Here is a 23468-nt window from a genome sequence, read left to right as displayed (position 1 = left end):
GAGGAGAGGAAGGAAGAGAAGAGAGCAGAGGAGAGGAGAAAAAAAGAGAGAGGAGAGGAGAAAAGAGGAAAGAGGAGAGGAGAAAGGAGAGGAGAGAAGAAGGGAGAGGAGAGGAGAAGAGAGGAGAAAGGAGAGAAGAGGAGAGAGGAGAGGAGAGAAGAGAGAAGAGGAGAGGAGAGAAAAGTGGAGAGGAGAGAAGAGGAGAGAGTAAAGGAGAGGAGAGGAGAGGAGAGGAGAAAGGAGAGGAGAGGAGAGGAGGGAGGAGAGGAGAGGAGAGGAGAGAGGAGAGGACAGGAGAGGAGAGAAGAGAGGAGAGGAGAGGAGAGATGAGAGAAGAGAAAGGAACGGAAAGGAGAGAGGAGAAGAGAGAGCGACAGCCGGAGCCAGAGCGAGAGTGAGCGAGAGCTTTCTCCTGTCGTCATCATTCTACCCGGCAAGTGAAATTTTGGCGCGCTTTTTGAGTTCCTTGTGTTGCCCTAATATTTTCTCTACCACTTCCATGTGCTGTAGTATTTCACATCACAATCTCCTCATTCATTATTTACTTCTGCATTTAGATTCGCCGTGCATGATGTTTATTTTTTGTCCGCAGTTTAAGTGTTAATGGAGACTACTTTCTTAATCCATTATCGTTAATCCAGACTGTTTTTAATCCTCTTTCGTTAATCTTGAGTATTTTTGATCCTCTTTTCTTAATCCAGAGTATTTTCTTAATGTACTATCTTTAATTCCGGCTATTTTCTTAATTCAGTATCCTTAATCGATATTATTTTCTTAGTCCACTAGCCTTCACTCCGACTATTTTTCTAATCCAGTATCTTTAATTCAGAGTTTTGTTCTAATCCACTATCCTTAATTCTAACTATTTTCCTAATCCATTATCCTTAATCCAGACTTTTCCGTTAATGTACTATTATTATTGTGAATTTCTGCACAATAATAATAATAATAATATTTTCTTAATCCACTATCCTTAATCCAGACTATTTTCTTCATTTAACATCCTTAATCCGGAACACTTTGTCTAATGTCCTTAATCCACATTATTTCTGTACCCAGGTCACTACTCCTATTTTCTTTTTGTGAGCTACATTTGTGCAGGCTTTTTAATATTTTTTTTTCCTTCTGCTGATCTCCATGATACATAAAAAAAAAATAAAATAAAAAATAAAATAAAATAAGTAAAAAAAAAAAAAAAGAGGGGAGAGGGGACGCTGGAGGGCGGCTCGCTCAGTGAGGGAAGATGTCGAGGCAGAATTGTTTTCTGTTGAGCTTCAGCGTCATGGTCGAGTCAACATAATCTATTGCTGCTCGTAATTTACAGAGCAGCGGTCGTCCAAACACAAAGTCGAAGTCGCTAACCCCCTGGTTGGTGTTCATCTGCACTGTGAGTGTGCCGCTGCCAAACTGCAGAATGACTCGTGTCGGCAGCGCAGTCTCGCTTCCTGTCCTGCACCGCACGTTGTACCGGCCGATCTTGGTGATAGAGAATGGTATAGTAGAGCATGTGTCCAGCAGCACCATCAGCGGCTCCTCGACGCCTTGTGCTTGTGCGGCAAACGCGAACACTTTCCCTTCGCGCCCTGGCTGAGGTCTCCGCCGCAGACGTTCCGGGTGACGCAGGAACAGGGTGCTGCTACCGTCGTGATGGAAGTCCTGCCGCATCTCAGCCTCCTGCAGGCGGCTCATGGACAGCACTATCACGTCGTTGCGAGAGGTGATCTCCGCCTCCTTTGGAAACACCAACATGGGCGTATTGACCGCAAGGCCGTCCTTCAGCACCAACAGTACCTCGTCGAGCATGATCACGTCCAGCAACAGGATGCCATTCCAGGTAGAGAAGAGTATTTTTTCTGTCTTCTCGCGGCCCGTGAGGAGGCCCGCTCTCTTAGCCAGTGACAGGAACATGATGCTGGCTGAGGCGCCGGTGTCAAAAAGACAAGACATGGATGGCCGCGCACGGTCGCATCCGTCATGTGTCCTTCCTCAAGATGAACACGGCAGTACTCGCTCACACTCCTCTTCTTTTTGACTCTTTCGGCCTCCACCTTCAGCTTCAGCACGTTGCTGCTGTCCCGCCCTCCCCTCTTCCTGAGGTGATCAAGGATACGCTTATAATTCTCCAGCGGCCTCCTCTTCTTTGGCTCTTTCTCTTCTCTCTTCCCCTTTTTCGCCTGGGTATCATGTTCCTCCTTGTCCTGCCTCTTCCTTTTCTTGGCCTGTGTGTCAAGTTTCTCCTTTTCCTGCCTCTTCACTTTCTTGGCCTGGGTGTCATCTTCCTCCTTGTCCTGCCTCTTTCTTTTCTTGGCCTGACTGTCATGTTCCTCCTTGTCGTGCAACTTCTTCGTGACCTGGGTGTCATGGTCCTCTTTGCCCTGCCCCTTTCTCTTCTTGGCCTGGCTATCATGGTCTTCAATACTCTTACCTTTCCTCTTCTTGGCCTGGCTCTCACGTTTCTCCGTGCTGCTCTTTTTGGCCTGTTCCTCGTAGTCTTCATTATCCTTCTTGTTCCATTTCTTGATGCAGTCCTTAATCCGTTTACAGCACTCCATATTCCACCCTTTCCTTCGGTTTTTCCTGCCTTCTCCCTTGGTGTTTTTGTGTTGGTTCTCGTGATCTTCCTTGTCCTTGCTTTTCTCTTCCTGCTTCTCGTGATCCTTCGTGTCCTTCTTCCTCTTCTTGTCTTGGTTCTTGTGGTCCTCTGTGCCCCTCTTCGTCTTCCTGTCCTGCTTCTCGTGGTCGTCTGTGTCCTTCTTCGTGTTCTTGTACTGCTTCTCGTGGTCCTCCGTGTCTTTCTTGGTCTTCTTGTTCTGGTTTTCATCGCCCTCCATGTCCTGCTTCTTCCTCTTCTTGTTGGGGTCTATAATCGGATACAAATATTCCATCCTCATCCGCGTCTTGGTTTTTAAGTTATTCCTCTGCTTTTTGGGTTCCATAACCCCTTCAGTGTTTGTTTTCTTATGACCGGTGCAGTCTTGGAGGTTTTCCAAGCTCCTCCTCTTGCTGTGGTGCTTGGTCTGTTTCATTTTCTCCGTGTTCTTCTCACCGAGGGTCTCGTGAGCGTCCATTGACTGTTGTTTCTTGTTCTTCTTGTTGAATCTTGTATTGTTCAGCGGTGCGCCAAAATCTTCTGTAGAAAATCCAGGCATTGGCCAGTCTTACTGAAAACCTGATGGGACTGTTAGTATACCTCAGCGGTCGCTTCTGCAGCCACTCAGCAGCTTGGAGCTAAAGCACTTTGGCATCCACCAGATGGGCCAATGAAAAACCTTGGTTCTAGAATGTGATGAGGACTTTAGCCAATCAGAGACAAGAATGAAAGAAGGTAAAGAATTAAGATTATTTTTCATCGGCAACAGAGATGCTCCTCTTTCCACTAATGATATTTAATTTTTGCCAAACCAACACTGCAATCATGAACACTCACTTCAAAACAATAGATATAATACATTTATATGATTCAGTATATTTAATTGTCTAAATATTAATTTCCCTTAGTCAGTTATCTCTGATATCTCAGTCTCTATCGATACACGAGCACCTATGCACTAATATCCCACTAACATTTTCACGCCACCACGGTCTGACAGCCATTTAGAGCCTTGGAAAACCTCGCCACAGTTAACAATTCACACAACGTAACTGACGTTTAGTTTTGGGGTCAGCTAAAATGACTTACACTGCGACATTCTCGTGTCACTGTGTAAGTTCAGTTCCGCGTTTACACATCCAAGGGAAGAAAACGAGCCGTGACCCTTACGTGCATCAGTGAGGAAGCAAGAAGAGCAGGAGCTGGATCATTGTGACCTGAGGACACAGGATGGTCATTATCTTCAACAACACGGAATAACCTCAATGTTTTATTTTGTATATATGCATGTAGTGTTTTCTTCGTTTAGTGTAACATGCTTTGGTTAAATATTCTGAGTGGAAGAAGCATTTCATGAGATGTGTCGCAGCACCATCTGTTGCTCACTACAAAATTACAGGAATAAGAAAAAGACGAAGAAGGAAAAGAAAAGAAAAAGTATATAGAGAAACACAGCATCAACCCTTCATCCCACTCACCACCACCATCACTTACCCCCACTGCTCTCTCTCTCTCTCTCTCTCTCTCTCTCTCTCTCTCTCTCTCTCTCTCTCTCTCTCTCTCTCTCTCTCTCTCTCTCTCTCTCTCGTTAATAGATATCCACAAATTTTTTTATTTTTTTATTTATTTTTATGTGTGTGTGTGTGTGTGTGTGTGTGTGTGTGTGTGTGTGTGTATGTGTGTGTGTGTGTGTGTGTGTGTGTGTGTGTGTGTCTCGCTTCTTGTTTTTTCTTTGTTCTTGGTGTCCTTCTGCTCCCTCTTTTCTTCATTTTCCTCACTCCTCGTCCTCACTCGTCATTCTTACTCCTCCTCCTCCTCCTCCTCGTCCTTCTCCTCCTCCTTCTCCTCTTTTCCCTCTCCTCCTATTCATGTAAAGAAAAACATGCCACTGTCAAGCCCTGATAAAAAAAAAGATCTTGGTGTCGTTGTGTCAAACGACCTAAAGCCGAGTCAATACTGCATAAAAACAGTAAAGACGGCAAATAAATTAGTAGGATTCATTAGAAGAACCTTTGAATTTAAATCAGAAATGTTTATACTTGCCTTATATAACTCACTGGTGAGCCCTCATATAGAATACTGTGTACAGTTTTGGTCACCATATTACAAAAAAAGACATTCAAAAACTAGAGAAGATACAGCGCAGAATCACAAAGATGATTCCAAGATTGCGTAATAAGGCGTATGAGGAACGACTGGAAGAACTAAAACTATTTAGTTTAATAAAGCGCAGGATAATAGGAGACCTAATTGAAGTGTTCAGAATCTTTAAAGGATATAGTAACATTGATGCAATTAAATATTTTACTATTGATCATTCTAACCTAACAAGAAATAATGGATTCAAGATTATACCCAAACGTTTTAAATCCCACGAGGTGAAACATTTTTTTCTTTAATCGTATAGTAAATATATGGAATAAATTTTCTGCAGAAATTGTAAACAGCAGTTCTATTGAATCATTAAAAAATAAAATAGACAAATATCTAAAAGCAAATCCCCAACAAACTCTCTTCTTGTCCGAGTAATTACTAAATTCACTAATAAACTCTTATTTTACAGACAAATTTTATAATAAATTGTATTTACTTTCAGATAGGCGTATAGAGTTCACCGTAGGGTAAATAGGAGAACCTCCTTTCATTCTTTCCTATGAAAATTCCATGTCAGTTTTTCCATACTGCATGGTACTTTTTCCCAACTATTTCCATGCCAGCACAAGCTGGAGGGAGTGATGGGTGGGAAGGAGCCTTCTGCTATGCTGTCCTGTCTCTCTTCCCTGTAGCTAGTTAGAAGTAGTTACCAGACAGCCTTGCAAGGACTAAGAGGTCTGTTGCTGTTTGGCTTTCCTTTGTATTCGTCCTCCTCCTGACCAATGTCTTAACTTATCAGGATGCTTTTCCATAATCCTCACAATCCTCCGCAAATCGTTATCGCCGAATTTCCTGTGTATTTATTTGGAGTGTGAGCTACACAGGTTGCAAAAGTTGTTCCAGTGCCCATTCTTAACTACTCTAACATAGACAATTCTCGCTATTTATTGACATCTAATTTTTACACTCGAACTCACGCTTATAAGACGTCTTCAACCTTATCTCATTATTATTTTGAAAACCCACTCCTTTCCTCGCGATATCAATAAATATTTTTTATCACATATCATTGTACTTTGCAAGAGGGCAGATCAGCATGTCATCGTCTTTCAGTACAGTCACTTGTTTACTACTTTTTGTGAATATACAGTTATGAATTCATTTCATTAACATCTATTTGCCTTTCCATACTTTTTTTTTTTTTACTATATGCTTAAATTCCTCTTTTTACTCAATTTAGCTGCAATATTGTAATTTATCAAAAACATAAGTAGAAGCTGTAGTGGTAACTTGAACTATCTCCTCATCAGACTCGCATTTTGTCACTGAAGTGAGGTCTAGCTAACAATCCTTCTGTTGAATGAGCTAAGCTAGCACTGTTCCATTAGTGTTATCCCACTCGATGACCTCTCACAGTATTTTACAGTGACTTCAATATCCTAATTCTCCCCTTTATCTGTCTTACTACGTGGCTGAGCGTTTTCTTAATGCTAGACTGAAAAATTTCTTTTGCCTTCACTCCAAGCATTTGCTTTTATTTCCAGTCGCCTTATCAACCCAGTCTATTTATGGCTTATTTAGGCCTGGACATCAGACATACGCTTCCGCGTTTATCTCAGGTTTCAACGTGACTCTTATTAAACAATTTAATTCACATATTTCTTGCATTACATTTATCACTAACCATTGCCACTATCAATTTTCTAAATATCAAGCAATGTCAATTTTCATAGACCATCATTTTCTATAAATCAAGTACTCACATCAGCTGTGAGGACAACTCGTTTCTTGTTTTTTTTTTTATTTATTTATTTTTTTTTTTATAGTTTTTTATTCATGATGATACAAGTTTGTACCACCCTTCAGAAATTTTCAACCTTATTTCAGTCACTCGCTTCTGTATCAAAGCTACTACTTATATATTAATTTTTCGGCTCGTATGTTTCCTTCATTAATTTTATCGTCTTCTCGCACTTGCTTCTCTCTGTAAATTTCTGCTTAGTATGTCCTCTCCTTTACGTTTCTAAACAACTAATTTTTCGGCATCAAACAGAATCTGCCATTTGTAGGATTAGGTGTTTTATAATGAAATCTTATCCTTACCATCTTCTTCTATACAACTCTGTAGCACCTGTGTTCCCTGCCGTGGGTCAATCTACGAGTAGCTACTAATATATCACTACCGTCTAGAAGTCAACAATATTGCCATTCTTATACCGATTATGATGACATCACCTATGACATGCTGCACATTTTTATTGTCTTAATATGTGTGTTTCCCTGTGTGTTTCTCCCTCTATTTGTTTGTGTGCCGCTGGTGAAACAAGTAACTGATGACCATTACAAGAGGTCATAATTCCCTTCTCACACAAGCAATATAACTCACCGAACATATTTCAAGATGGTTTTTAATCGGAGCAAGTAAGGTAGCCACAAAAAGTATGGGGGTGAGAGCTTCTATGATGACAACTTGCCAGCAACACAGACGCAGAATTAATAACTTTACTGCTTTTATCATAAATTTTCTTTAGTACTCAAAATTTTCACAAATTGTTTAAGTATAACACCAAATTTCGCAGGCAACTCAACAACAAGTAATTACAACATCAATTACAACAAATCATTACAACTCTCATGTCACATTTGTCACATCCTATTCTTGCAATATCCTAAATTCTGCAATATCAGTCTGATAATATCTGTCTTTGCAATGTCAATCTATGCACTATCATCTTTGCAACATTATTCTTTACAATATAAATCTCACCAATGCCACCAGTGCCACGTTGCTATGTTGCACGATCTTGCTGGCGTTCTAAGACTGTCTTTTGTGGGTTCAAGGGAACGCGTTTAAGTTTTCATAATTTTTACTTAATTTGTATTATTGACATATATTTACACTCAGACGACCATAGACGACTTCCAACAACAACGAAAAACTATGAGAATTGTTTCATCTCCCCTCAAATTGATTCCATGAAATATCTGGAACACTTCACATTACACTTCGATTCAAATCACTTCACATATTTAATACTCAATGATAAATCACATCCTACACAAACCTCACTACTAATATTCAGTGAGGAAGCTCATCCCACACCTGCCAGACATAGGGATGATTTTAAAAAATGATTATGATTTGATTTTGATTATGGTGTGGAATACTATTTTGATTGTGATTAAATTATGATTAGTTTACTTTTGTAATTTTTGATTACGATTATTATTATTTTTTTGTTTTTTTGTGCATGATTTGTATTAGATTATGATTGCAATCACATCTCGCTGTGATTATTTATAAAAAGATAATGATTAGCAATGATTAAGTACAATGCCTAAACAGGTAGCAAACTACATGTATTAGGTGCACTGTTCCATATTTGAGCACAGTAACATAACCGTTTGAATCACTTACTAACTAATGGTATTAAAAACATACATAGTGTGCAAGAGGTTTTACTTGTCTTTGCTTTACAGAACATACATAATACATTACTTCTATGAATTTATTTCAAATCATGATCACAGGCTTTCACAGCAATAATGAAAACAAAGTATTTCTCTTTGAAAAATATAGAACTTGTTATACACATGATTTGTTATAGGCTAAATTATTTGTCATGTAATGTGTAATTTACTAAGTGTTGGTTACACTTGATAAACATCAACTCCTCAAAGCGAACATCGGTTATTGTGCATCGTTCAGGACGAAAGACTTTCCCAGCAAGAGAGAAAAGTGTCTCAACTGGAGCTGATGATGGTGGGATACACAGATATCGGAGAGCCAGTATAGCTAGTTGAGGTAATGGTGACTGATTCTGTTCCCAGAAGAGAAGGGGGTAACTGTCATCCTCTGTTGTTGGCTGACTCAGGTAAGATTGTACTTGTGATAAAGTTGATGTTAATGTACAGAGGGAAGAGCTCGTTGATGCTGATGGTGTCATGAATCTGAACAGCCTGCACTTCTTTGTAGGGGCCTCCTTATTTTCCTGAAGGGAACCCTTTTCTTCAGTGGCAGTGGACATAATTTCATGTACTTTAGACTTCAGTAGGGATGTGATGAACATGACTTGTTGTGGTGGGCACCAGTCCATGTTGAAGCGTGGGTCTAGGAGTGAAGCCAGCTGAAACATCGCCTTGTCTTCATAGATCTTCAGTGTTTTCTTGATGGAGCTTTTGAGAGTAGTAATCATCTTTGACTTGTGTGTCTGTGATAGTTGTGACAGATCCCAATGTACGACCGCATCTGTCTGTTTGTCCAAAGGCCAACTGTAACACAGACGTAACCAACAGAAGTAAACTTCTTATTGAGATGTTCTTGTAGTTGTTGAGTTTGCGAAGGAAGAAACTTGCTGCTGAGCTCCTTGCGGCTTGGGCTGCTGTAGCTGGGCTGGGCCTTGTTAAGAAGAGCTTGAAAGTTAGCATCCTCAACCCTTGAAAGAGGTTGTAGAGAGCCGGCAATGAAGCGAAGGAGTAACTTGTCCATTTCCTTTTGGCGGCGATCACTATTGCACCATTTTTTCCTTGTAATAGATATCCCAAAGTCAGTTATTGGAACAAGGGCTCCACCAGCTGCTGTTGTTACTGCCTCCACGTTGCTATCCACCTTGACATCTGGATGAGGTTTCTCAAAGTAGAAACAACTCAATACATTGCAATAATTATATATATATATATATATATATATATATATATATATATATATATATATATATATATATATATATATATATATATATATATATATATATATATATATATATATATATATATATATATATATATATATATATATATATATATATATATATATATATATATATATATATATATATATATATATATATATATATATATATATATATATATATATATATGAAAATTTATCGTTAAGTCTGAGGGGAGGGTGAGAGTGAGTTTTTCTTGCTATTTGTATTGTAATTTTTTGGTGTAATATACACACACATATATATGGCATTGCATTAAGAAAGAAAAACACTTTTCATTATGAAGCAACGGTCTGGTTAACAGATAATGGCGGCGGCACACTAGGACAATGTCAATGACTGTTGGTTGTTTTTGCTACTGCTTTTCTGTTTCACTATTCAAAATGAGTGGCACGGTGGGGGAGTTTGGTTGTTGAGGAGTACAGATAACAGTTTGGTCTAGCATGTTGCTGCTCACATCAGGATTCAAATATATCTTTTATTTGAATGTTTTACTCTATAGAAAAATTAAGATGCAGCAAGATTTATTTGTAATTTTGTTCCTGTTACATATTGAAATGCTTTATTTGTAAATATTCGTAATTATATAACTTCATTAAGCATTCCGACTATCTTCGGTGGTTTACGTCCCGTGCGTCTTGAGCTGCCAGTTAGCTGTTATATATGCAATGTTACGAGCGAAACATCTCTGTCTGTCTCACAGTCTCTCTAGAGAGCGCAAACTTTGATTTCTGCCTCGTTAAGACTCTCTCTCTCTCTCTCTCTCTCTCTCTCTCTCTCTCTCTCTCTCTCTCTCTCTCCGTGAATTAGAGAGGAAGAGAGAGAGAGAGAGAGAGAGAGAGAGAGAGAGAGAGAGAGAGAGAGAGAGAGAGAGAGAGAGAGAGAGAGAGAGAGATGTGAGACGTTTCGCTCTCGTTCCCCTGGTAACATTGCATATATAGCAAATAACTGAGAGCTTAAGACGCGCGGCGGCGGGACGTGAACCACCAAAGACAGCCAACATTCCTAGCAGTCAGGCACGCCCGTTTGGTGAAGACTGAAATTAGCAAGGCCTTGAATGAACAACATTCGCATTACTACTGCCAATACATCTACAGTGTCATGGTCATAATAAAACAAATGATATGGGCAGCTGTTGGGCGTCCCGCTGTGTGAAGGTAAAACCAGTTTGTCTTCAAGACAGATCTCAGAATGAGTAGCAAAAACCAACATCAGTTAGGGAAATTTTTCCCAATGCGCCGCCAGCTTAATCAATATAATCAGAAAGTTTTTACTTTTTCCAGGACTTTGTCCTTCCCTTGGGAATTACTGTCACCTCCTTAGGGAGGCGCGCCCCCAGGTTAAGAACCACTGGTTTAAGTGGTCTAAAATTCACCAAAACTCTTCTGCCTAAATTCATGAACCCAGTTATGCGAGTTCACTGCCATAGTTTTTTGACACCTTTCCTCACGAGTAATGACTAAATCTTAGTGATGAAAAGATTCAAGGAAATAATGTTTGGAGAAGAATTTCATTACGTTTTCAGTTGTTTTCCTTGAGTTTCTGTTTTAGAAGGTCTGAATTTCTTGATGAATTTCATTATCATGTTGTGTACGTATTTTGTTTTGTAATTTTTAATGTACTGGTGCTTTAGCATTATGCTTAAGTCCTGTGTAAACATTATAAACAAATTTACCTAAGTCAGTTTACTTCCATTTCTTTCAACAAATAGTACTTTCTACGTGAAAAAAAAAAAACATTTGAAAGTTTTGTTCCTTCTATTCTGAAGTTATAAAACGAGAAACTCTGAAGTATTGATTATTATCAAGAAAAATATGATTATGATTTGATTATGATTACGTAATCACAGCCAACGATTATGATTTTTTGATTAGTGATCATGATCATGCCCACGTCTGAATATATATATATATATATATATATATATATATATATATATATATATATATATATATATATATATATATATATATATATATATATATATATATATATATATATATATATATATATATATATAAATTTTCACTGTATATGAGAAGTCATTTTTTCCTTTTGCTTGGAGTAGCTGGCCAAAATTGAATTAATGCGAGATTTTATTTGGGTTTTTATTGTTGTCTTCTTCCACCGAAAGAGGGAAAAGGAAAAGAATGATAAATCTTTTATACTTATTTTTCTGTTAAAGTGTCTAAACACATTAATAGAAGCGTTTTTAGCATGAGATGAGATGTGAAGTTTCCAGTTCAGATTATAAGTAAAGGGCAGACCGAGGATGTTCAGTGTAGAAGAGGGAGACAGTTGAGTGTCATTGAAGAAGAGGGGATAGTTGTGTGGAAGGTTGTGTTGAGTTGATAGATAGAGGAATTGAGTTTTTGAGGCACTGAACATTAAGTTTATGAAAATGAAGTGTATAGAAAACATTTGCCGTATTTCTTAAAAGCTAGAGAGAATATCTGCCCTCTGTCATTGACTGTACCGAGACTTTTAGCCGGAGTTTGTTAAGTCCACGGAGAGTGTTTGCAGCATTTCATCAAGTGTACACTTGACATTGGCCACATTCTCTTAAATCTACAGATATTATTCGTCACTTTTCATTAGGTCTACGGAAAATGTTTGCCTTATTCTATCAAGTGCATGGATATTAGAACATAAGAACATAAGAAATAAGGGAAGCTGCAAGAAGCGACCAGGCTTACACGTGGCAGTCCCTGTATGAAATATACCTACCTATTTCCACCTATCATCCCCATCCATAAACCCGTCTAATTTTCTCTTAAAGCTCCCTAATGTCCTAGCACTAACAACATGATTACTGAGTCCGGTCCACTCATCTACCACTCTATTTGAGAACCAATTTCTTGCTATCTCTTTCCTAAACCTAAATCTTTCAAGCTTGAGCCCGCTATTTCTTGTTCTATCCTGGTTGCTGATTCTAAGAATTTTACTTACATCCCCCTTGTTATAACCCTTATACCACTTAAAGACCTCTATCAGGTCCCCTCTTAACCTACGTCTCTCTGAAGAATGTAAATTTAATAACTTCAATATCGCCTCGTAAGGAATACTCCTCATCCCTTGTATCCTTTTAGTCATTGTCCTCTGTACTGATTCTAATAGACCTATATCTTTCCTGTAATGTGGGGAACAGAACTGCACAGCGTAGTCTAGATGAGGTCTGACCAGCGCCAAGTATAACTTTAATATTACTCCCGGCCTTCTACTTTTAACACTCATAAAAATGAATCCTAGTACCCTATTTGCCCTGTTTCTGGCCTCTATGCATTGTTTTCCTAGACGGAGTTCAGAGCTAACTATAACTCCAAAATCTTTCTCGTACCCTGTACCTACCAGAGTTTGGTTGTTTAATGTGTACCTATTGTGTGGGTTTCCTCTACCTACGCTAAGCACTTTGCATTTGTTGATATTAAACTGCATTTGCCATCTGTCCGTCCATTCTTTCATCCTATCGAAATCTGCCTGCAAGGCGATGGCATCCGATTCTGACCTAATTAATCTACCTGTCACCATTATCTAATCTACTATCACCATTATCTACTGCCTCGTACACTCTACTGTAAAAACTTAACAAGTTTGTCAGGCAAGACATTCCCTTTGTGAAGCCATGCTGTGACTGATTTATCAAGTTATGCACTGATTCTAATTGTCTAAATGTTCCCTAATGTTCCTCGCTATTATTGACTCCAATAATTTACCCACAACTGAAGTTAAGCTGACAGGTCTATAATTAGACGGTAAAGTTTTATCTCCTTTCTTAAAGATGGGTACTACATTAGCCTGCCTCCACATTACTGGTACCTCATCTGACTCAGGTGATTTCCTAAAGACAGAAACTAATGGCTCACTAATAACCTCTTTGCATTCCTTAAGTACTCTGGGATATATTTCATGTGGTCCTGGTGTCTTGAACTTTTTAGCTTATCTAGCTCCTGTTCCACTATATCCCTAGTTATGGAAATATCTGTCAGCTTCTCATTCTCATCTGCTCTAAACACCTGTTCACTATCTGGCATATCCTGCATGTTTTCCTGGGTGAAGACAGTTAAAAAATACTTATTCACAATTTTGCTAACCTCCTCCCCAGAACTAACCAGCTCCCCATCTGCTGCCTTTAATGGACCTACAGTATCCTTATTGTTCGTCCTGTATACCTGATAAAATTCCTTGGGGTCCGTCTTCGCCTGGCTGGCTACCTTTAATTCATAATTGCCCTTAGCTTTCCTCGTTAACCTCCTGACTGTTCTAACTAATTCATTATATTGTGGCCTTAAAACTTCTTCACCTGCCCTTAATCTCTTATATATATACTTCTCTTCCGCCCTATATAATGTTTTAACCTAGCAGTCATCCATTTAGGGTCATTTTCTGTGATCTTATTGCTGTATTCGGGATGTTTGCTAACTGAGCTGTATGCAGTTTATCTACGAAATATTTACACAACTCATCTACATTTTCTGCACCTAATTCCCTCATCTCGGCCCCTTCCATCCTCTCCACTCCCTCATCTACTCACCTCGACCTCACCTCTCCCATTTCAGCATGACCTGACCCTCCAACATACTCACACCTATCCCCCTCTCTCTCTCTCTCTCTCCTCCGCCCCTTCCGGACACATCTTCCCTCCTCTTGTCCTACACCCTCACGCCTCACCTCACCTCTCTTATCTTGCCTTATCTCTCTCAACTCCGTCCCGAACCTGACCTCACCCTGCATCCGTTGCCAGTCAATTCCTTGGAGGTACCTTTTTAATTCCTCAAAATCTGCTCTCCTAAAGTCAGGTATTTTACTAGTGTTTTTGCTTCTAAAAGTTTCCTCCCATTTTAAATTGTACCTAATTTCTTGATGGTCACTGTTACCTAGCTGTCCTCCAACCTCTACCTGCGTGACTGCTTCCTCCCTGTTAGTAAGAATTAAATCTGGAATACTGTTCCCCCTTGTGTGTTCTACGACTACCTTTTTTAAAAATTTATCCTGAAATACCTTAAGAAATTCCTCTACTTCCTTGTTACCCACCATCAGGCTTCAGTCGATATTCCCAAAATTAAAATCTCCAAGCACACATACCTGACTGTACCTGCCTGTTCTATTTATTTCCTGCCACAGTGAGGTGTTAATTTCCTTTGTACTGTTCGGTAGCCTGTACACTACTCCCAGTACTACTGACTGTGATCCTTCCTTAATATCTACCCATATCGACTCTGTTTTGCTATCAGTTTTAATTCTACTGTTAATACAACACTGTAATGTGTCCCTAACGTATAACGCGACGCCTCCTCCTCTCCTGTTTTCCTTGTCTTTATAGAACAGTGTATAACCATCTATGATATTTTGATATTGTTTGCCACATTCCATTAAGTGTACCTAGAATGTTTGTCACAGTTAGTTACCTGTGTGTAGAGTGTTTGCTGCATTTGTCAAACCTACGAAGGAAGTTTGCGGTGTTTCAGTAAGTATGTGGACAGTGTTTTTTAGTGTTTGTCACAGTTAGTTACCTGTGTGTAATGTTTGCTGCATTTGTCAAACCTACGAAGGAAGTTTGCGGTGTTTCAGTAAGTATGTGGACAGTGTTTCGTATGTGTTTCGTAAACCATACAGTGTTGGGTGTATTTTTTGTAAGTCTTCGGGAAATGTCTGTTGCACTTCATATTACTGTACGTATTGTTTATTTGTTGATGTAAATGAAAAAAAAAAGTTTGTTAGGAAAGTGTTAGTGTGAGACAAAGGAAAGTCAAAGTAATAAAGAACAATCAGACGTACACAAACGATGCATGTCCTCGATTTGTTGTGTCTTGAAGGAGAAAATATAACTATGATACAAAGTGTGCTATTTTGTTTTGTTAACTTTCTTTTTTATCATCTAATTGACTTTCTTTTTTTTTTCACCGTCACAGGTAACGATCGCCACCACCTCCACCACCACCACCACCACCACCACCATCAAGAGGTGAAGTTCAATGTAAGTAGCACTAAGTACTTTCAGTGTCTGGTGTTTGTGTATTTCAGCCACGAGGTGACGCGGCAAGGTGGGCAGCCCTCATCACTGCTTACCTGCTTGGCCTGCATGCCACTTTGACACTTGGGGGAAGTTTGCTGTAGTCGCTGGAATTTTGAGATGCTGAATTCAGGGATTGAAAAATGGGGAAATGAGCATTCTGAGGAGCCCGGTGGAGGCACCACCACCTCCCCGCAGCACCTTGACGAGTGTGGTCACTGTGTTTCACCTCCGCACGGCTGCCTTCGACTTATGGAAATGCCTTTATTTTGTACTATGTATTTATTTTCCATGCTCTGGTTTGACCCGCTTACCGACTTGCTCGACGCCGCACGACACGCGCGAATGCTGCCTGCCATCTTTATTCACCTTTGTTCGGCGTGCATCGGAGTCGGCGATTATCCTGTGCTTGGTTTTTCTACTGTAAGGAGAAATGTAATTAAGTTTTTATCGTGCGTGGTGTACAGCACATAATGAAGAGGGCCGCGAGAACTCCGTCACAGTGTGTTCCCACAGCCACACCAGCACACCTCTGCTCACCGTAATGGAGTGTAGGGCGAGGCAGCCCCGACACTCGCCACTCTGCTGCAATTCACAATATATTATTTTCACTGCTTTTTTTTTTTTCCCCTTTCTATATCCTCCTCCCATTATTGTTCTTTTATTTATGTCCACTCACTCACCTGGTTACCTTGAACGGCGCATGATTACCTCTGCGATAAGCCACAAGTGTCACGCAGGTAATGGCAGGTATCAGGGAGTGTTTGGAGGAGAGGTATCTGGTGGTGACACTTTCATGAGCGAGGCTTGGTGCAGCTGTGGCGTGAACGACTGCAGCTGGGGAAGCATTGGTGGTCACTGTGTTTGGTGACGTGAGAGAGACAGATAGAGAGATGGATGGATGGATAGGTGGATAGATAGAGTGAATGATGGGTAGATGGAAGGATAGAGGAAAAGATAGGTAGATGAATAGGTAGATAGATAGGTGGATGGATAGATGGACAGAGAGATGGGCAGATGTACAGATAGAAAGGTAGACAGATAGACAGATAGATAGACAGATAAGTAGATAGATAGATAGATAGATAGATAGATAGATAGATAGAGAGAGAGAGAGAGAGAGAGAGAGAGAGAGAGAGAGAGAGAGAGAGAGAGAGAGAGAGAGAGAGAGAGAGAGAGAGAGAGAGAGAGAGAGAGAGAGAGAGAGAGAACAGTCATTATGTACGATTTTTGCTCTCCTGCCTGATGATGTGTTATGATTGTCTGTCTGTCTGTCTGTGTGTTTGTGTATTTGTGCACCTGTCTTGCGTCTGTGTGCCTGGTATCCCCAAAGAGTTAGCAGGGTGTTTTAACAAGGCTGTGATGAAGGGCGAGTGTTGAGCCGAGGAATAATTGACTGGTGCTCACGGAGGATCCGGGGTGGTGGGCGGTCAGGAGGGGAGTATTTTTAGTCTGCCAGATTCTTGTGTGCTGCATTTTTTGTTTATCTTTGTTTGTGTAAGAAGGGCGCGGGCAAAGGGCATTAAATTACGTATAAAAAGGCTACACTGATTTGTCAGTATCTAAAGGATGACCGAAAAGGTAAGCCAGATTACAGAAATGTTTTTGAGCCCTCCCTCATGAAAGAATTCAAGTCATGGGAAGGAGGAAATACAGAAATAGGCAGGGAGTTCCAGTGTTAAGCAGAGAAAGTGACGAATGATTGAGAATGCCGGTTTAACTCCTGCATTAGGGAGGTGGACAGAATAGAGATGCATCAAATCACCTGACTAACGAGGCATAAATCAAGGTATGCGCTCTCTCTCTCTCTCTCTCTCTCTCTCTCTCTCTCTCTCTCTCTCTCTCTCTCTCTCTCTCTCTCTCTCTCTCTCTCTCTCTCTCATCTCTCTCTCTCTCCTCTCTCTCTCATTGAGGGAGAGAGAGAGATGTTTCCCTCCCACTTCCTTTGCTATAAGGTTTATTTTGCAATACTTCGATCATACGGTTTATTTTCCTATAACTTTCAATAAGGTTGTTTTTCGTGTAGCTATATTTATTTTCCCCTACTTGGATCATACGGTTAATTTTCCTATACTTTCCATAAGGTACATTTTCAAGTACGTATATTAATCTTCTCATACTTCGATCATACAGTTTATTTTCCCTTGGCTTCCAATAAGGCTCATTCTCGAGTAATTTGGTAATAAATATGCGAATAATAAAATATGCGAAGAAGAAACAAAGGAAAACTGGCCATGGCAAAAAACGTGATTCTCTCTCTCCTCGCTCTGTCTCTGCCAAGGCAGCAGGTGGACACGAAAATAAGTGCATTGCTCACATGATGGCCGCCGCACACGCCTGATTTGTGCATTATTAACAGGAGAAGCAGTGTTGTGGGCACGGCTAATAATCTCTGTGGCCTTTGAAAATAGTCGTGGTGAGAGAGCGTAGAGTTTCAGAACACAAGGCCTCTCTCTCCCAATTGCCGGAGAATTTACTGTTGTTATTTACTTGTCCTGATAGCTTAATCTAACCTAACCTAACCTAATCTAACCTAACCTAACCTAAACTAACCTAACCTAACCTACCCTAACCTAACCTACCCTAACCTAACCTAACCTAACCTACCCTAACCTAAGCTAAACCTAACTTAACCTATCCTAACCTACCCCTTTTCCCCCTCCCCCCTCCCAAGACAGCACTCCCTCCCCCCTCCTGGCTGTCTTCCCTCCCCCCTCCCCCCTCCCACCTAACCTATCCCCTCCCCCCTCCCCCCTCCCCCCTCCCCGGGCAGCCGACTGCCCTGTGGGGCCGGCTGCCCCCTCAGTCAGGGAAGTACGAGTACTCCAGCAGGGCGGAGTACACCACCAGGGTGAGGGACAGGGTCTGTGCAATGGCGAGCAGGTTGTCCCACAGGCCGTGGGACAACCTGCTTCCAGCCCTGCCCCTCCCCTGGCGAGCCTTCCCTGGCTGGGGGAGTTGGCGCTGTGGTGGTGGGGAAGGGGTCACCACTCCCTTCCCCACTCCTCGGAGGACGAGCCCCGCTCCCTCGTCCTCCGCGGGGGTCGTGGCTCTCCTGGCCTCCTTTTGCCCCTCCTCCGGGCTGGGGGCCGAGACCCACAGGCCCAGGCCATCCTTCCCCGGGCTGGCCGCCACCACCTGGCCAGCCTCTGGGGCGGGGCAGTTCTCGTGCCCTGGGCTGGCCGCCACCACCTGGGCCAGCCTCAGGGGCGTGGCCGGCCTCGTCCCGAGGGCTGGCCGCCACCACCTGGCCAGCCTCTGGGGCGGGACCGGCCTCCTGCCCCGCCTCGGGGACGCGGACAGCCTGGTCCTCCTGGGGGGCTTGGGGCGGCTGCCCACTCTCTTGCTGTTGCAAAAGAGCACGGGGCAGCCCTGCCCCTGCCCCCCGTGGACACCCAGACCTCCGGCCAGGCTGAAGTACAAAACGGCGTGACGCCCCGCCGTAGTGTACCTCAGTCCGGCCAGGAGGTCCCTCAGGGGCAAGTCCTGGCAGAAGACTGTTTCGCCTCCTGCCAGGCACTGCACCCTGATGGGTGTCTCCTGGTCCAAGGCGGCCAGCTTGTCCATGTTCAGGCTGGCCGCCTGATCCGACACGAGGGGCTTCGCCCCCCCTCGGCCCCTTGCCGGAAGGTAAAGGAGGCCAGAGAGCGCCTCCCCCTCCCACAGCAGCCCCCTGAGCGGGGGCGGGACAGCCTCACGGCGTCCACGCCACACTCGCCCAGGAGGCTCAGCCTTGCCTCCACAGACAATCGACTGCTTCTAATACCCATTCTAGTTCTCATGAAATTAAAAATGTACCTTGGTTCAGTTTTGGCTGAGTGGCGAAAAGTAGGATGGTGGTGAACAGACCGCTTGAGAGAGAGAGAGAGAGAGAGAGAGAGAGAGAGAGAGAGAGAGAGAGAGAGAGAGAGAGAGAGAGAGAGAGAGAGAGAGAGAGAGAGAGAGAGAGAGAGAGAGAGAGAGAGAGAGAGAGAGAGAGAGAGAGAGAGAGAGAGAGAGAGAGAGAGAGAGAGAGAGAGAGAGAGAGAGAGAGAGAGAGAGAGAGAGAGAGAGAGAGAGAGAGAGAGAGAGAGAGAGAGAGAGAGAGAGAGAGAGAGAGAGAGAGAGAGAGAGAGAGAGAGAGAGAGAGAGAGAGAGAGAGAGAGAGAGAGAGAGAGAGAGAGAGAGAGAGAGAGAGAGAGAGAGAGAGAGAGAGAGAGAGAGAGAGAGAGAGAGAGAGAGAGAGAGAGAGAGAGAGAGAGAGAGAGAGAGAGAGAGAGAGAGAGAGAGAGAGAGAGAGAGAGAGAGAGAGAGAGAGAGAGAGAGAGAGAGAGAGAGAGAGAGAGAGAGAGAGAGAGAGAGAGAGAGAGAGAGAGAGAGAGAGAGAGAGAGAGAGAGAGAGAGAGAGAGAGAGAGAGAGAGAGAGAGAGAGAGAGAGAGAGAGAGAGAGAGAGAGAGAGAGAGAGAGAGAGAGAGAGAGAGAGAGAGAGAGAGAGAGAGAGAGAGAGAGAGAGAGAGAGAGAGAGAGAGAGAGAGAGAGAGAGAGAGAGAGAGAGAGAGAGAGAGAGAGAGAGAGAGAGAGAGAGAGAGAGAGAGAGAGAGAGAGAGAGAGAGAGAGAGAGAGAGAGAGAGAGAGAGAGAGAGAGAGAGAGAGAGAGAGAGAGAGAGAGAGAGAGAGAGAGAGAGAGAGAGAGAGAGAGAGAGAGAGAGAGAGAGAGAGAGAGAGAGAGAGAGAGAGAGAGAGAGAGAGAGAGAGAGAGAGAGAGAGAGAGAGAGAGAGAGAGAGAGAGAGAGAGAGAGAGAGAGAGAGAGAGAGAGAGAGAGAGAGAGAGAGAGAGAGAGAGAGAGAGAGAGAGAGAGAGAGAGAGAGAGAGAGAGAGAGAGAGAGAGAGAGAGAGAGAGAGAGAGAGAGAGAGAGAGAGAGAGAGAGAGATATTCGTATATTCGTATATTCGTGAGAAATATTCATGGCAAGAAGTAAATTCTTTCATACAAATGCGCCACATTAAGCACCTCCAGAGTAAGACTGTATAATTATCAGGCAGGAAGCGCGACAGTAAACACGTCAAGTCTATGGAGAAGGCAGGGCGTGTTTCACTTGCTGGTCTTGCCTCTCACTTTTTTTTTTTTTTTTATGTTTGCTTTTTTCTTTTCTTTTCTTTCTTGCATGGATTGACAAGGTGTGGAATAATAGTAAGAAAATATAAATGATAAAAAAAACTGAATTGGTGTTACTCCAGGTAATAATGCTGCTCTAACTACTACTACTACTACTACTACTACTACTATTACTACTCATACTACTACTACTACTACTACTAGTACTACTACTACTATTACTACTACTAGTACTACTAACATTCACCTATTACGACTCAGGAAAGCTTTATTTTTCTCCAATCCTTTATACAAGGAGCTGCGTTTGGAAATGAAAATTCAAATAGCCGATCACAAAAATCAATTAGATGCAAAAAGATATTGGACCGCTCAACTTGAAACACTGGAGTAAACAATGCAATACATGTTTAATTTAGAGTCTGTGTAAAATGGTATTCTTACATTTGCATATAGCCACTATTTTTACTCACACTCTCATATCTTCTTGGCGAATGACAAACAGAGGAACATAAAAATATCTTTACAGTTGCCGCTTCCTTACATACACAGACAAAAAAAAAGAGAGAGAAAAAAAGGCAATAATAATAAAACTAAATATGTTTCTGGAAGTGCATCAATACTTTTAAAACAACGAGTCACAGGAAGAGCAAAAACAGAAACAGCAAAGAATTCCAGAGTTTACTTCTGTCTATTTCCGTCTCCTAGATCTCTTAATATACATGTGATGTTAGAGCGACCTTTCGCCCCAACAAAGCTTCCGTTGCTACAAGATTTATTTTCCAATACTCTCGATCATATTTTTCCATAACTTTGAATAAGGTTAATTTTCTAGTAACTTTTTTATTTTTCTCATACTTTGATCATATGTTTTAATTTTCCTATACTTTCCGTAAGGTTCACTTTCAGGTAACTATATATTCTTCGATCATACAGTTTATTTTCCCTTAACATTCAATAAGGTTCATTCTCAAGTAACTTTGGTAATCGTATATTCTAATCAGGAAGAAGGAGGTGGCGATTCCTATGGTGTGCCGGCTGTCTGTGTTGTCCACGTCATCTGCTTCCGATGACCTCTGGTCCCCTCGTATACTAATTCAGTGATAGCCACCTCTTCTTGTAATCTGGTGCTAATCTGCGGCTCTGTTAGTCTTGTGATGACTCACCGCATCTTGTTGTTTTCCTCGGTGGTCACGTCTCGTCTCTTATCTATCAGGGTTGTGGTAGCTTCTTGGTACTTGCTTTCGTGTTTATCATCATCTTCCCTCAGTTATTCTTTCTACTTCTTATTTTCTTCTCCAATTCTACATTCTTGTTTCATTCTTCTTTCTTCTTACGTGTTTCATTTCTTCTTGTTTCTTGGGTTACAACATGCCTTCCTTATGATCGCGCGTCCTCCCGCGACTGGTTACTTGGCTGGATGTTCGTTCCCTCATCTCTGGACGTGGTGCAGGGTGTGGGTTTGGAAGGCCCGATCCATGCTGCCAGAACCAGGGGAGCCATAGGTGCGGCCCTCACCCACGCCCACGAACGTCAGGGTGACCCCAACAGCCAGCACTGTCAACAGCCAGACGTACCAATCCAGGTACCGGCAGGCTGATGCTTTTATCAGGAACTGCAGGTTATCTTTACATTGTGTAGAGACAAAGGTACCCATCCATAACTACTGGGAAGGCACCTGTTACCAGAATTCATAAGTTCCGAGTTTAAAAATAGAGCATTTGTGGAGAGAAAACAAAATATAACTTTGAATATCTTGACCAGTAAGAGGAGAGATCAGCAATTAATCATATTTTCCCACAACAGTTATATCATAAGCCAGGAAAATCAGTTCTGAGTATTCTCAATATGACTAGAAGTGTGATGCAGTCAGAAAACACTTATATTTATAAAAGAAATAATTGAAGGCAGGTCATCCTGCGGACATGAAAAGGTGTCGGCGGGAATCTCTCTAAAAGTTGTAAGTAGCAACCCAAGTTTGTAATGTAGTCACTCATATCAGCTTTAGGTGAACTCATCTATCTTTACTCTCTTAGATGAATAAACATTTCATTCTGCGCTCAAATAAAGTGTAGAGGGAACAACAATACTTATTTCAAAGCATGTTCTTTCATCATGGTTTTTAATCAGATCATAAGATCAATATGAACTGCTGCAATGGATTTAATAGCCAACTGAACAACATCATTTCAAATCGTGTACTTTCATCACGGTTTTTAATCACAACATAACATCAATATGAGCTGCAGCAATAGATTTACTAGTCAACTGAACAACATCAGAGTCTCCCATATAAGTAATGACTTCCCATTATCCATAGATACAAATATTTTCATCTCAATCACTTTAAGTAGAATTTTTTGACTTTTTAGCACAAGATGAACGATTATTAATATTTTATGCATATCACTAATTGCAAATTTAACATTAACCTTTTCCTTCCTCGCTTTATGAAAACACAACACTAAAGCAATTATGCATGAAATTATCAAAGTCTGCGTTGCGTGCAATGTTTTTTCTTTTTTCTTTTCTTTAATTGAGTCATTTTCTTTTGTTTCTCTGATAATGTAGATCATAATATACGTTTGAGAAGCCGTTATGTTACAATGTGGTTCTTAGCTCTTGTTACAAGGAAATTACACTCTACTTAACTTGACATGAGATTGGTCTATACTTGACCAAGACTATCTGTACCGTGACATTTCTGGCTTTTTATCATGGGTTCATATCATCCTCATATACAGGGCATAAAATTTTCCACTCATCAGCCTCTTGGATTCAGGTTGTCACGTACTTCCGTTTAGACCTGAAGTCTTCCTCATGATTAATCATGACATCTTGCTCAGAACCAGGTGAATATAACGCTTTGAAATATGTTCATTTTGTCGTCTGACTAATTATTCTTCTCACCATGATCATCTTCATTGAATTATCTTCTGTATCGCTATCC

At 41.5% G+C, this 23468-nt stretch overlaps 1 protein-coding gene across 1 annotated transcript; it reads right to left on the bottom strand.

Moving 5' to 3' along the window:
• Positions 1–1230: 1230 nt before the first annotated feature.
• LOC135092299 (RNA-binding protein 25-like) lies at positions 1231–3149 on the bottom strand. The gene is made up of 2 exons (XM_063990752.1): positions 2018–3149; positions 1231–1916 (listed from the first exon to the last, which is right to left on the bottom strand). The coding sequence occupies exons 1-2, from the start codon at positions 3147–3149 to the stop codon at positions 1231–1233; spliced, it is 1818 nt and encodes a 605-aa protein (XP_063846822.1).
• Between the last annotated feature and the right edge of the window lie 20319 nt (positions 3150–23468).

This window comes from Scylla paramamosain, chromosome 39 (assembly GCF_035594125.1).
Source record: "Scylla paramamosain isolate STU-SP2022 chromosome 39, ASM3559412v1, whole genome shotgun sequence".
NCBI classification, from domain to species: domain Eukaryota; kingdom Metazoa; phylum Arthropoda; class Malacostraca; order Decapoda; family Portunidae; genus Scylla; species Scylla paramamosain.
Note: the sequence above shows the minus strand (reverse complement) of the source record. Positions and strands in the feature narration are given on the sequence as shown.